General features: G+C 42.0%; 1 protein-coding gene across 1 annotated transcript in view; it reads right to left on the bottom strand.

The window, feature by feature from the left end:
* The window catches only part of LOC109981991 (trichohyalin-like), a 96,445-nt gene that overhangs the window by 50,382 nt on the left and 30,644 nt on the right, over nt 1–15,419 (bottom strand). The window contains exons 7-8 of the mRNA XM_065949091.1: nt 13,414–13,497; nt 3,074–3,193 (exon numbers count right to left, since the gene is read on the bottom strand). Of these exons, the coding sequence (XP_065805163.1) occupies nt 3,074–3,193; nt 13,414–13,497 (204 nt within the window). The remainder of the gene's footprint in view (nt 1–3,073; nt 3,194–13,413; nt 13,498–15,419) is intronic.

The following is a 15,419-nucleotide window of genomic DNA, read 5'->3' as shown; positions in this document are numbered from 1 at the left end:
TTAGTCTTCTTTAATCCTTGCATCCTTCGTTTCAATCAAAGTTGTCACAAAGTTTTTGACATTTCAGTTTTTAAAATGGTATTTTTCAGAATTTTAATTAAGGTGTCAACGCAGGGTTTTTAAAATTAACGTGTTTGGTAAGCAGCGAGGGATAGATCTCAACTACACTGAAGATGAGCACATACACGGGTAAATAAGGGGGGAGGATGTTATAAATATTATAGAAAGTAATTATACAGTGTCATTTTAATTAAAGTTGTGTACTCTGGCAGTGTTTGGCTGAGAAAGCTGAGAATGAAATGGCTGAGGCAGCAGTGTGTGATTATTGCTGCAATGCCAGCATGGGTTTCCTCATGCTGAAGGGTCTGCAGGACAACAAGTAGGGCAACGACAGATGACTGGTAAAATAAGGACTTTTTTCATGAAAATGTAATTTCTAAGAGGTAGCTAGTGACACATATTATGTTTATTATTCTTAAGGTCAAATGTCTTCAATTTAAGTAGGAGAGTGACCATTTCCAGATACTGTAGTTATTCTCATGTTGATTCTTGAAGATCAGGTAGTGATGAACTATTCTCTATAATGTGTTTGCTGGAATAACTTTGAATGTTTAAGATATTATTAGTCATATAAATCCAAGCAGCAACCTCTAATGCCGAAATGCCAGAAACTGCAGTTCCTTGAGTGTCCACTTGAGGCTTGTTCCAAATCAAAGGAATTCCCATTAGGTCCCATAATAAAAATAGTATTTTTTTTGTTTACATAATTGGGGTCATGGCCGATTTAGCGGACAGGAAGGCATGTTGTAAGTGTTTGCAAGAAGGCCCCGCTTAACTCCACCTCTCTGTGTGCAACTAGATTGATCGAAAGTTAGGTTGAGATAGGATTTCTTCCATGGCGACCGCTATCGTTGGCCTTCGATATGCCTCTTCAGAAACCAGCAGATGACTTTACAGACACTACGTCCATGTCTAAGATATAAATGTCAGACATACACTTTTCTGTTACTTGCTGGTCTAAAAAAAAAAATTCAAAAAAGTACCGGTAAATCTTTTTATATAGTTCTAATTTCTCAAGAGCCTATAACAGCATATTGAATTTTGCATAATACCACCAACAGAATAGTCCCTGTGCATGAAGCAGCCAGTGAAAGATTACAATGTCTGTCAAAGTCCCTCTTATAGCCCAAGGTCTTTACAGCCCTGACTTTCAGAACTCCATAATATTGTTACATAATTAATACATTAAAGTGATTTTTCCCATCTGAAAATCTGCCACCATCAGAGATGATTAAAGGTTCCCCTGTGGTCGGTGTAAAGTATTTACTCTCCAGTGGGGGAGTACGGGACCTTTGCTGGAAGTCCTGAAGAGAGACTATCAGATTTGAGATTTTATTTCAAATTAGAGCTTAAGCCCTGGACTTTCATATTAGTCGAGTCCCTATTGAGAGAGACACCTCAATCTGATCAAGTCTCATTACTTTAGCAATTAAAGTTTCACCCCTGGGGCTCTCCCCCCTTAACTCCAGCTTCCTGCCTCCTTCCCCTTCTCGTCCTCCCCTCTCCTTTCCTTTATTCTCTCCTCCAAGCCATCATGTGTTTTTGCCGAGAAAGGGAGAGCGGCTTGTGCAAATCCTTGATTGGCCAAAGTCTATCCTCCATCCAGGATTACGAATAGAAATGGAACATTTGAGGACAAAGGAAGGAGGGGTGAGATGGGAAGAAAGAGAAAGCAAAAAAAAAAGAAAAAGAGATTGAGTGTGAGAGTGAGATGTGAGTTACAGAGTTATGGGCAAAGCGAGAGAGAGAGAGAGAGGGATGGTTGGTTAATATAATTGAATTAAAAAGATGGAGCGAGGACATTTCTAAGCAGGTGGGAGTGTGGAGTGAGAAAGAGCAGGCGAAATATTAACTTCTAATAAAAGAGAGATTAGAAAGTGGCTTGGAGGACTGCTCTGTCTTTACCTGTGGGAGCGACGGCCCCCACATAACCTTTCACTGCAATATGCACACTGATATTGGCCACCATATTCTCAGTATACCACACAGAGACTGATGGATGCACATACACAAGTGTGCATGCAGCACAACATGTGTATGTGCCTGTGTGCACCAAAAAGCACACCCCATGTGGACCGTCTATACACACACACACACACACACACACACACACACACACACACACACATATATATATATTTGGAAATATGTGACGTATAAGGAGACACACGTGCACCCACAGCATGTATGACAGCAATGCATTATCAGCTCCCTTTCAATGATCCAACAGGCGGCAGCCATCAGATAATGAAGACGCAGCTCTTTGGGAAGCCGCTGCTGTACAGACAATTAATTAACTAATTGGTCTAACGAGCTCGTTAAAGGCACGCTTTTTTGGCAGCCAATGTGAATACATTAACGAGGCTAATTCAATTAAACAGGTGCAGATTTCACAGCTGCCTCTCACACAGGCACACACACACACACACACACACACAAATCCTACAGGTGTTGTGTACATGTGCGCTCCATTTGACTCTGATGTCTTTCTCAGCGAAACCTTGGCATTCTATCAAAAGCATAATGATATGTAGATCAAGTGGTGTGTACTTGTGTGTTTGGTGTGTGTATTTCTAGCGGTGTTCGTGCCTCAATGGGCCGCTGTGCCTTTGAATCAGAAGTACGGCTCAAAAGGCTCCCGCAGAATTTGTAATCTGCACAACTCAAAGGGTACAAATAAGATGGGTGGAAAAACTGATTGAAGCTTTATGATAGTAAAGTGAAATTACAGCCCCAGGGGTCAACCAATAATGTTAGCTGAAGCTTAACAATGTAATACAATTTTTAATTTGTTTTAAAGATTTTGGATATTATACATTCATTTGTGAATTTGTGTGCTTGGTAAAAAAAAAATCCCTAAATCGACATGGGAAAACTATCAAGCACTTTCCAGCCCACTTAAACATAAACATATAGTTATTGGGTAAGCAGTAACTATGGTAATGCGCAATGACAGGAAACACTAAAAATACATTTGAAGCATTTGTGTGTGTGTGTATGTCTGCAATCTTACCGTTCGTCTTACTCCATTCAGCTCTTCATTGAGTTGGTTTATCCTCTCCTCTTTCTCCTCCATCCGTCTTTCAAATGCAGTGCTGCGCTCGGCCCTCAAAGACGCCATTTTTACCTCGGCCTGGGACAAATTGAACGATTCAAATTCAGAAAACAAAATAAAAAAACAAAATAAAATAAAAAACGATATGAGGCTCATTCTGATTGAATGTTCTAGGTATGAACACACAGTAATCAACACAGCAATCTCCAGTGTGGCCCCTTTTCCCTCCAAGATTCCTGCGACCCCATTAGAGCAGAGGACTACCTGGAGTCGTGAGGCCGACCTCCACTCTACCTCTTTGCCTGTCTGCTCGAAAGTTAGGTGGAGATAGCATTTGGAATATGGTGACTTCCTGGTTGGGCTTAATAGGGCTACTTCAGGGACCAAAGGGTGACATCACTGACACGAGAGCCAGTATCCTCTGTCGTTGTAACATCTGATCAGATATGTTAACACATGCGCACCCATATATAAAACACCCACAAACAGCAGAATGGGACTTCACATGGCTTGACTGATTGGCTTGTAAGCTAAAAAAAAGTGTGACCTCAGTGAGAGAGTGTGTGTCTCTGTGTGGATATGCACGGTGATATGGTGGGTTTGGTTTGTTATGGCAGCAGCTCCAGTACAAGGCTGATAAAGTGCTGAGGTCGGTGGTTAGCTAAACTCCCATGGAGATGATACCACTGATTAATTTCCTCCATCTCCACCGCGTCCGCCTCCTCCCCCATCCCAAGGTCCGCCTTCTTTCCCTTCCCCCAGCCCCTCCAGCCACTGCTGAATATTAAATCAGTCCCTTTTTTTAATTTCCAGATAACCACAGTTCATTTTTCTCAAGTGTCATATAGCAATGGCATGGTGAAGCAGCCTATATATTAGAGAAGGCTGATGTGAGTTATTGTTATTGTTATCTTTTTTCCATTTACTGCCCGTGTCCTACTGTGCACTATGCATGGCTAAATCATTACCTGCACAACGTGGGACAAATATCGAATAACAGCATTAGTAATTTGCAGTGAAATTTCCTGACAGTAGCAACATGCTTTGTTGCTGTTTTAAGAACTAGACATCACTAAAAGTGTTTCACCACAACATAATATTGCCTGTGGCATTTTGTGTTTTGTTGGTTTCCTCCTGGTTAATGATGACAACTATAGTTGAGTCCATATGTACGTTTGTATGTAGACGTTGGCCAGGGAGAAGATATATATATATATATATATATATATAGCTGTAGTGTTTTTCTTGTGATTTAGATATTTGGCACAGAGCTCTACTACTTAGAGACATATTTTAGAGAGCAAACTGACCCTCAAGAAGAAGAAAAACATTTTGTACAGAATGTAGAAAAATATACTGCATATATAGGACAAGATAACATTGTGTGTATGTTAGGTGCAAATACACGCTCAGTCATTAACGCGCGCGTGCACGTGGACACAATAACACAGAGACAGACACTCAGTACGGGTGTCATCATTCAATGTCCCAGCTGCAAATGAAATCTCATTCTGTCTAACAATATGAGTGGCCCACTCTGAAATATCTCCCTGACTCTTGCCTCCCTATCAACACCCCCACTCCACCTTTTCATGGGTCTCCACTAAATCACACCATTTTTTTTTTTCAACAATCTACACACCCGTGAATTCATCTGTTATCCAAGACACATGCAGACCATAAAACCATCAAACACACAAACTGTGTGTGCTCATTTGTGTTTTTGCCAGTGTGATTAAATATTTATTAACCTTTGTATTTGCACCCAAAGTTAACACTTTGCTATCCTCTCCAGGCTTTGTTCTGCATATAGCAACAACAGCTGCTCTTGGATTTTAGCTTTCCCCCCTCTTGTACTGTTGTGCCTTCCAATCATCATATTACTCCACATCACCTGCTTGCATAGCCTGAAACCTCGCCCAGGAAACTGAGGAAGTGGGAAGTGATTTGGAAAAATGAGGGCAATAAAAAGAAAACACAGGGATGAATGGAGAGATGTGATATAAGGTAATATGCTAACCCAATCAGCAGGCTGCTGTTTGCCGACAGTATAATCAACATATCGGCCTAATGTCATTACAGCTATATGAGAAATAATATTGCGTGAAATGATATTGCATGGTGTGCACATGCCTGTGTGGCGCACGCATGAACGATTTCAGGCGTCCAGATGTATATATCATGTACCACTTCCCTGGAACAGACAGACCTTCACACACACATGCTAAGACTCTGAATGCATGCACACTGCAAAAAATGAAGCAGATTATTTTTCTGTTGTGCTTTCCCCGATAAGGTCAAAAAAAGATCAACAAACAAAGAAACAGCATTAAGATGAGAAGATTTCACTTGTTCAGGATGATTAATTGATTGATTACTTGATGATTTTAATATTGATTTAAAAAGAAGTTGTTATTTAATTAGAATTTAATCATTTAGGTTTTAAGATAAGACTTTAACAAGTAAAAACAGATTTAGTTGAAAACGTTATTAATTAGATCAAGTGAAATCGAATCATTCATAGCACGCACAAATAGTGATCTGCATATTCACACACACACACACGCACACGCACACACACACACGCAGAGACTGCCCACTGGCTCTGACACAAGAGGATATTAGTTAGTGTGTGGCTTCCATATCCTGAATGCATGAGGCTGCTGATGGCCTCTATTGATGGACACTGGCGTGAAGCCATCACTCAAGTTATGGAGCTTTAATTGGAGACAGCATAAAACGATAAACCAAGAAACATGCATGGCTGAACAGCCCAATGTAAACCATTAATCATAGCGCAGAGAAAGACAAGTGGCCGCCACATACACACGTGCACGGTGCACACACACACACACACACACAGACATGTGCAGCGCACACACACACACACACACACACACACACACACACACACACACACACACAGGAGAGTGCACACACAGCTGCAGAAGCGTACCCTGCCCTTGCACCACACACCTTGCATTTGAGTGCATATTTTCACACACACAGAGACACACACACACGTGGCAGAGACAAGTGTCCCAGTCACATATTCTCATGATAGATGACCCATTTAACTTTGATTTCTGAGAGAAATGAGCTCGCCAGCGATACAGGGTTACCACACACACTTACTCACTCATTCATAACACACACACAGATACCAAGCATGTGCCACATAGATGAACTCACAATGCACATTTAGCTTAAATGTAAATAACAGCTTGCATTATTTTGCAGACACATGTATTCATGCCCCTCTGATTATTCTTTTTCTCTTTCTCTCTTGCACGCACGCGCACACACACACACACACACACACACTCACACACACGCACACACACGCACACACACGCACACACACGCACACACGCACACACGCACACACGCACACACGCACACGCACACGCACACACGCACGCACGCACGCACGCACACACGCACACACACACACACACGCACACACGCACACACGCACACAGAGTGCCACTTATTTGCATCAGAAGGGTTATAATGTGGGGATGATTTGTGATGTAAGCAATCAGAAGTGAGGTAATTTATCAGTAGCTGTGTCTAACACACATCTCCGGTGGTCATAAATACAAATCTATACACACACACACGCACGCACCTGCTTGTAAAATCTGCACAATTCCCACAGACGAGAGTGTAAATCAGCAGAAAGTTGGCATGGCCGCCACACCGTTAATAACACAAACCACATGAATGTGCTATTACACACATCACACCCTCCACAAATACTTGGAATAAAAAAAGAGTCGACAGACACATGATATGTGTTATAGAAAGTCAGATTCCTCAGCTGAGATAGCATTTCCACTATGGCGCTTCAAGTCAACATTCAACTCAATACGAGTTTAACACTTTTTTTTCTTTCTTCTCGAATCAGGGTTTAAAAGAAAGGCTTACTGTATCCCATAATGTTCTCTTCCCAGGTCGTCAAATATGTACAGGAGTCTAATACAAACACCAAAGGTTGTGTTGAAGGGAAGACATGGAATTTTCTTTCGCCGCAAGAAATTGTGATATCACACTTGTTTGGTTAGTGTTTGTCAAAGAAAACAACATGGTTGAGGTTAGGAGAACATCTTGGGACAGGTTTAAACTGTTTGTGTTTTAGGTGACTTTCACATGTGCGATTTAGTGGTGAGGTTGTACCATTGTTGCATTTGTCATTTGGTTAGGTTTGATTTCAGACTGCACTTTGTTGAGCGCACTAAAGCCTGTCAAATGTTGAGTACCGCAGCCACCCGCCACTAGTTGGGGCTGTATAGCTCCGGTCAGTGGCTACTGCCATCCGGCCTAATGCAGCACTAAGACCCGACAAGTACACAACAGGACAATGGAAGAATGGCATCCCTTGGCGCAGTTTGTCAGTATCTTGATCTGTAAAATGGAGATAAAGTTACATGTCTGCTGTGTCAGGTTAAACTAGCGTATCAACCGGAGCGATGTGTAACCACATGTAACATTACCACTGGTGTTGTTATCAATGCTAACGTTAGTCACACTCATCAAACATGTTTGACATCGATAACAGTTAGTCAAATTCAACCCACAATGCACTGCATTTTCGTTCCCTCCCCTTGTTTGGTCCGGAACACGTTCCTACAGTGAACTGAACTCAGGTGCACTTGGAAGCCAACAGAGACCCTCGTTTTTCAGCTGACCAGAGTTCAGTTCTTTGGTGCAGTTCCTTTGAGCATTCACACCATCACAAACCAAACAAACTATCCGACAATTCGCTTTCAAACGGCTTAGATATGTTGGGAATATGGCCATGACAAAAGCATCAGTATTTGACACCTTGTAAATGAGAGTGGCTAGGGGGCTAAAGTGCAACACAGCAGGTACAAAGATGTATTTTAAGAGTTTGTAATAGATTGAGATGTCATTGATTGAGAGAGGAAAAAGCCACAAAGATGCTTTGAAAGATACATTTTTATACTAAAAGGAAGGATAAGAAGTGACTGCTGCTCTGCCCAGATTTTGAAGGTCACTCTTCCAACAGGAGGCGAAAAGAAGGGCGGAGAAAACACAAGGTCTCAGTGTCAATGGGTTAAACAGCTTAGTGAGCTGACATGGAACAAGAACAAGACAAACAGAATTTCTCTCCTTCTCTGTCTGAAGTGTTTGTGTGCTGTGTCGCAGCTGCATGATACAAAGAATTTGTTTCAGCTTCAGTTCAACTTCTGTGCAAGGTGATGAAGTTGTAGCCGCGTCCTTTTTCTTATTAGGGCCTTGATTGCAAATGTTAACACCCGACGACGTGCTGCAACCCCCGCAAAGCCGCTGGCCGCTGACATATGAGACAGTGTTGATATTTAGACAGATGGACGGTGCCTTGGAAGGATAAAAAAAAAAAAAACTTCCAAATACACACAAACATGGACAACACGCGCACACACACGTTCCATACAGCAGTTGCAGCCCCTCAGCACTCCTCTGTCCTCACATGCTTGGTTTCCCCATCTAATTGCTGCCATTCGTCAGTGTGTGTGTGTGTGTGTGTGTTTGTGTGTGTTCGTCTGTATGCCAAGTGCTCCTGTATTCTGTGTTTTTGTGCTTCTTTCGTGATTCTGTCACTGTGCATTTACAAACGACTGTTGTGAAAAGAGAAACGAGAGAAAGCAACAGATAATCAGACAGACAGGTAAGAATGGGAAGACAGAGAAAGACAGAAAAGACGCAGAGATAGAGAAACTCACACTTATAAAAACACACACACACACACACACACACACACACACACACACACACACACACACACACACACACACACACACACACACACACACACACACAGAACTGTCAGTGCCATAGGGCATACTAAACTTGTCAGCATTTAAACCTGCTGGCTTGTACTCTGGCTTGCCAAGTGGAATTAGTCTCACATAATACTCCAGCATCTTGATGGAACAAGGTCTCCAACTCTTGTAGTTATTCTATATAAATAAAATATTTTAAACAGAGTCATAATCATTTTACTGGATACACCCGTGTGTCTGTTGTTTCTCTCCACAGTCCTGATTCAAGGATGTGATCATTTTGTGCAGAAAAGCAGTCAAATATCCAGTAAAAAAAACAAACATCATGAAGTTGTGTCTAAAAAGACAAGAAACAGAAACAAAGGGAAGAAAATCCATATCTGTGTGACCTATGTTAGAGATATATCCAAATCTTTTTCAGCATGTAGCACATCAAAACTCTTGTTGCATGAAACAAGTTAATTGCAACTTGACTTCACTTTCATATAACTGATCCCGACGTGTAAACAAATGGGGCTGATTGCACTCTTTTGGGTAATCATGTAAAATGTTGCTGTGCTGATGAATAAATCTGTTTACGTTCTGTGTGGCCAGATTGTGTCTACAATATTACATTTATACAAGTGTGTGTGTGTGTGTGTGTGTGTGTGTGTGTGTGTGTGTGTGTGTGTGTGTGTGTGTGTGTGTGTGTGTGTGTTCAATAAGAAGGTCCATGTTATTACTTTTTGTTTTTTCGCATGTGCCTCGTGTGTGTGTGTGTGTGTGTGTGTGTTCAACATGATAATTTGTCAGTTTATGTTGTGAGGGGGCTAAACAGATAAGCAATCCACAGCTCAATCCTTCATCCTGCTCTGATTATAAATCAGCTGGAGCTCTCAGAAGCAATCAGCAAGAGCAATCTGCAGCCGCCACAGACACCTTATCAATCAGAGGGGACCATCACACTGTCACACATGTGCACATAAACTAAAGAAACACAACAGGCACGTATTTGTACCGTCCTGCACACCAACCCACAAACACAAACACACACACACACACACACACACACACACACATACACACTGGTAGACACAAAGGCAGGTATGCCGCAATTGTCATTCTACATCCCCGCCCCGCAGCCTCTTTTTTTGAGTTAAAAACTTCTTTCTCTTTTTTGGTGTTTTGTGAAAACAGGATCACAGAGTTGCAACAAGAGTTTCATCCAGCTAGCTGCCTCGCGGCCACGGAGCTGTGCAGTGCGAGACACATCACTCCTAATTACAGTCTGATATTAATAACAGAGAAAATATTAATCTTGGAGGTAAACACTAAGCCGCTTAAAGGAGAATTGCAAATAAATCAGATTATCTTATAGGAATATCCTCCGAATGGGCCGAGGGGGTAATGAGAAACCTGCGCCCAACCTGTCTCCCCCTCTCTCTCTCTCTCTCTCCCTCCCTCTCTCTCTCTCTCTCTCTCTCTCTCTCCCTCTCTCTCTCTCTCTCACCCTCCTCTGTCTCCTTTCCGACTTTTCTTTCTCTCTCTGTCAGTTTCCTCTCCCCATTCTCCTGCGGGATTGAAAAAGGTGTGACAGTGTGTACGTGTCTGGCTGTGTGTTTGCGAGCACATCTGTGTATTTATAAAACTGCAGTACAAGCCCCGCCCCCCCCCTCCCCCTCCCCCCTCACTCTCCACCACCTCCACCACCAAAACCATCACCTCCCGCCTTCTCTCCCTCTCCCTGCTGCTGTATTCATTTTTCACCTCCAATTTTATTTTTTCATCAGTCGGGGGGGCCCGCCGAGCAGATTCAATTAGGTTCTATGATTGGGCCGCTGGCATTCAGCAGGGTCATGGAAAGGTTAAAGAATTCAGTGGCACAAACATGATTATGGCTCTGTAGCATTTGATCAGAAGTAAGGTTTGTCACGGCAAAGTGGAGCCCCCCCCCCCTCTGTTTCTTGGACCGGGACCACCAGTTTTGGGCCCGGGTGTGATGTTGGCGCTGTATCGCATGTTTGGTTCAGTTGATTTTATTCCTTCAATGGTAATAATTACATTCTGAAGACGGTGGATTTAATGCAGGCATGAGAGAAACATACAGAGATATGCACACAAGCATGAGTGTTCACAGGTGAGAAACGCTGCTCCAACAGCAAGTAAGAAAACACACCAGTATATATACATGGAAACATCCATTCTCTCCCTCTCTCACACACACACACACACACACACACAGATAAACACACTCATACACACATTTGAGAGTAGCAGAGTAATAAAGCCCACCCTTGCAGTGAAATTAAAGCTAGTCAATGACACCGCGTGCTGAGTACACACTAAATCATTTTTATACCCAGATGAAACAGCCAACATAATACCAGCCCTGCACATGTCTCCAATATCACCTGGAGACTATGAAAAAAAAAAAACAATAACTAATCAAATATCATATTGGATGTGCCAGATTCATGTCAGAACAAGAGATTAATACTAAATATAGGAAATATGGTACAATAACAGCATGAGATCTTTTTATATTCAAAATGACCAGGCAGAGAGCACATTATGAGATATTGGATTGATAAACAGGCCGGGATGCTGTTGTTCGGTGAGTATAATAGAACAATAACGTTGCTCCTGGGTTAGCAAAGATTGCATTATGATTTTAATGTGTTTTACAGACACAAGCCCTTCACTGCGAGGAAATTATGTCAATAAATAAAGGGCCTTGCATTTTAAAACAAAGAGAATCATAGTCAATGAAAACAAAAAACAAAACAAAAAAACGTGCAAATAGACAATGTTGTTTGGTTACTATCAGATATCTTCCACAGCCATGCATGCACAGACAATGCACATTATTCTGAAGCAGTGTGAGCGAGGAAACAAAAGCTTCGTAATAAAATACATAACTGGTGTTATATGCTTCTTTTTATAGGATATTCTCTAAACCTTAAATAAGAAATACAGAATAGAAGAATAGTACAAAAGCTTAAAGAACATTACACTTCAGCGTCTTTATATATTTGTGAAATGACTGAGGGTCAATGTCTTGGAAAAATACTCTGCCAAGGTTACAATTTGCCCATATTCATGCACATTTGCACACATCTATTTCCTCCCACTCACACCTCAATCTGCTCCTGAGTAGATTCATTTTGACACCGCATGTCAATCATCTCCTCCCCTCAAATCACCACAAGTCATAACCATCAGGGAGCATTCCCATCTGCCACTATCTGCCACTTCAGGTGTGCAACACCAGCCAGACGCAACCAGTCAATAGAGCTGTTTGGAGCTCCAGTCCCTCGCTGCGGCCTAATTGCCGGTGCAACACTCAAATATGTCCTACACTTCCCAATTCTTGTGAGCCCCCAACCTCCCACTAAGCAATCCCCATTCCATACTCAAGATGGGTATTTACATGCCCCACACCGCAGAGAGCAAACAAGCTCATTTAAAAGTTCACATGCTAATGTGTGACATTTAATCCAAACTTTACACGGGGAAAAGGACACGCAACAATAGATTTTGATTCCTTTCTTGTCCGTGAATCTCATCATCTTTTGCCTTCCATATTTATGAGTTGAAAAGACGGGACACCTTCGAGGGGAGAGCGGGGAACAGAAGGGGAGTTTACTGTTTGGAAATTAAGCTGCTTAGTGTAATGCACTCCAGAGTGCCCTTCTTTGTTGATATTTAATAATTACCTAATTTTGTTGTTATTTCTACCCAATTGGAAAAAAATCCACTGAATAGTTGCAGCGCTAAGAACAAATCATCCTTTTATTATTAGTTTTAAATGGCTGCAGGCTCCGACATTTAGCTGGCAAGTGTCAGCAGCTTTAATGACAACTATGTGCAATATCAGCTGTTGATAATTAAAGTTCATTTCACGTGTTGGCCAAAAAAAAAAAAAGTTTCTGGATGTTGTCTAAAAAGCTTTTTATCTGAGAGAATATATATCCTATAGAAACACTGTCCTGTTACGTTTTGATATTCCAAAAGTATGGAAAGAATTGAAAAATTGAAAAAAATAAAGTGTGCCAAAGGGGCTTCCAGTTGGGAGGGGCAGTTGACTGTGAGTGTGTATTTATCAGGGGAATTTGCGGTTTTTACGGGCTGACACGAAGAGGCAGAGGCACATGCGACGCATATTAAATTCACATGCTAAATGCTGTTTAATCTGGATTTGATTTGTAGGTGTTCACCACTTGGAGTATATTTGTTAAATAGTCATTCCTTGGTATATATGCCGCTGTATCTGTTTATATCTTTTAATTTATTTTCCCTGGGATGTGGGCTGAGCATAGAGATAAGATCAAACTGCTCCGTCCCTCGGGGGGAATCTAAGCCTTATGAGGCCACATGATTAATTTCCATTGCATGTCTAACTTTGTGGGCAGTAAGAAATGATTTTCAAACTAAAGAGTGAGAGAGGAGCTCGGCTAAGTGAATGCAAGGAGAACAGTGACACATGAACACAGTGACTGTTTGTGTTTTTTTTTCTTGTGTTTTCTTTACCTCAGAGAGAAGCGTCTCCTCCTTCTGGTGAAGCTGTGACAGCTCCCTGTGCTGCCTCTCCCCCTGCTTCCTGCTGACCTTCAACTACAAGAGAGATGGAGGGTATGTGACAGGAAACGGCTCAATAACACTAATGTAATGCCATAATTCCTGTATAGCCTACTTTGAAGCCTAATTAGATGCATGGTGATTACATTTCCTAATGGTTTCGTCACATTACATTCACATGAGGTTTGTAAATAAGACTTAATTAAAATCAAAGCGACAACAATGAGTCAACAGTACTGAGCAGAATAAAACACAGAGAAGGGTCTTTTTGTGAGTGTTAAAGACAAAGGTTTGTGATGTACAAAAAGTCAGTTTCTCTCTCACTTCTTTTCTCCCTTTCTTATTGCCTGTCTCTCTTTCTCTCTCTCTCTCTCGCACACTAACACACATTCACGCGCACCCGCACAGATCGACCAGGACAGGCCAGGGATGAGCACACCCCATCTGATCTGTGGCCCGTTCATTCATTAGACCCATGCTCTCCCCTATTGATTTCAGCTTAAATAATGAGAAAGCTTATCCAAAAATCTTTAGCATTTGGGCTCCAACTTAAGGGAATCGATGGGGCCATTTCCCATTTTGAACAGCACATACGCAGGGGTTTTATGTACGGCGAACGGGACAAATCCCGATGCTGATAAATCAATAGGCCTTTTTGTCGATGGACAGGCACGCTTGCACACACACACGCATGCATACATGGACACACATGGCTGATAAATGGTATTTTTGAGGCAATTAAAGTGAGCTGTAAACATATGAAGGCCAATCAATTGGTCAGTGAGGTCTATTATCAAGGCTTTAACACTGATTTAGAAGGGGCTCTAAGGAGGCAGTGGCTTTAAGTGTGGCACAGTCACTTATGCAGATCAGCAGCAGCAACAGCTAGAGACCTGCACAGATCAGTGCTGCAAGCTGGTAAGCTGCTCACACAACAAGATAGCATACATGTCAGTGGTACAGAGAGAGACACTGCTGCACACGTTGAAGGATGTTTGTAGTTTCTGGTAGTGGTGATGTGAGGGAAATAAAAAAATGACTTCTAAGGGAATAATGCAATGAAAAAAAAGTGCTTTTATTTAATCAAACTTAAAACAGGGAAAAAAAGATCCAATGTGCAAGCAATATATTTATATATAATATATTTGCTGCCAATCAAATCTTTGCAAACAAAAACATTGTCAGGAATGCATTAACTCCCCTTTTAGCCATAGGCGTTGCTGAGGATTTGTATCATATATTCTCTCCTTCGTTCATTAAAAATTCAGTTTGCATCTAGGTGAAATAAGGAGAGGGGAGGGGCGGAGCTGTACGCTGGACAATTCTATTTTAGCAGGGGTAGACAAGCTTGTTAGGAGGAAAACGAATACATCAGCGCTGTCCACCCTCCAGGCTTTCCCCCCCACTGCTTCCACTTTGCTAAAGGTGAGACACATGCGTTACTAAAGCTAACCTACAGACAACATTTCCCTGAGGTAATTGGTTCCGCATTAATATTCATTTGATTCAGTATTCAGCGGCTATGACAAGGCTTTCTGCTTTGATGCTCTGTGCCTGGGTCTGCACCTCCACCACACACAATGTTAACCTCACTTTTTTGCTGCTATCCGAAACACTACAGCAGGATGCAACTGTGACTTAAAACCCTTCTCACCCTTTTTTTATATTTGTGGGACTTTTCTATCTGGTTTCTCTCGTTTTTGACTCGGCGGCCAACATGCCCCCGTCCCTTTCATTCTACTGTTTCACATTGCTCGATGTGGTGCGTGTGCATGTGTGTTGCTGAGGCATGACATTTCAATTGTGCGTCCAATCAAATTGGCAGAGAGGCGGTAAGGAAGGTTGGGGAGTGAAGAGGGGTGTGGGGGTGTTCTGAGAGTTGCAGACCAACCGTTACCATGGAGAACCACTTCTGTCAAAACCACCAAGGTCACAACTGCTGACCTGCACTGTTATGG

The sequence above is a fragment of the Labrus bergylta genome, chromosome 20 (genome assembly GCF_963930695.1).
Source record: "Labrus bergylta chromosome 20, fLabBer1.1, whole genome shotgun sequence".
NCBI lineage: Eukaryota > Metazoa > Chordata > Actinopteri > Labriformes > Labridae > Labrus > Labrus bergylta.
Note: the sequence above shows the minus strand (reverse complement) of the source record. Positions and strands in the feature narration are given on the sequence as shown.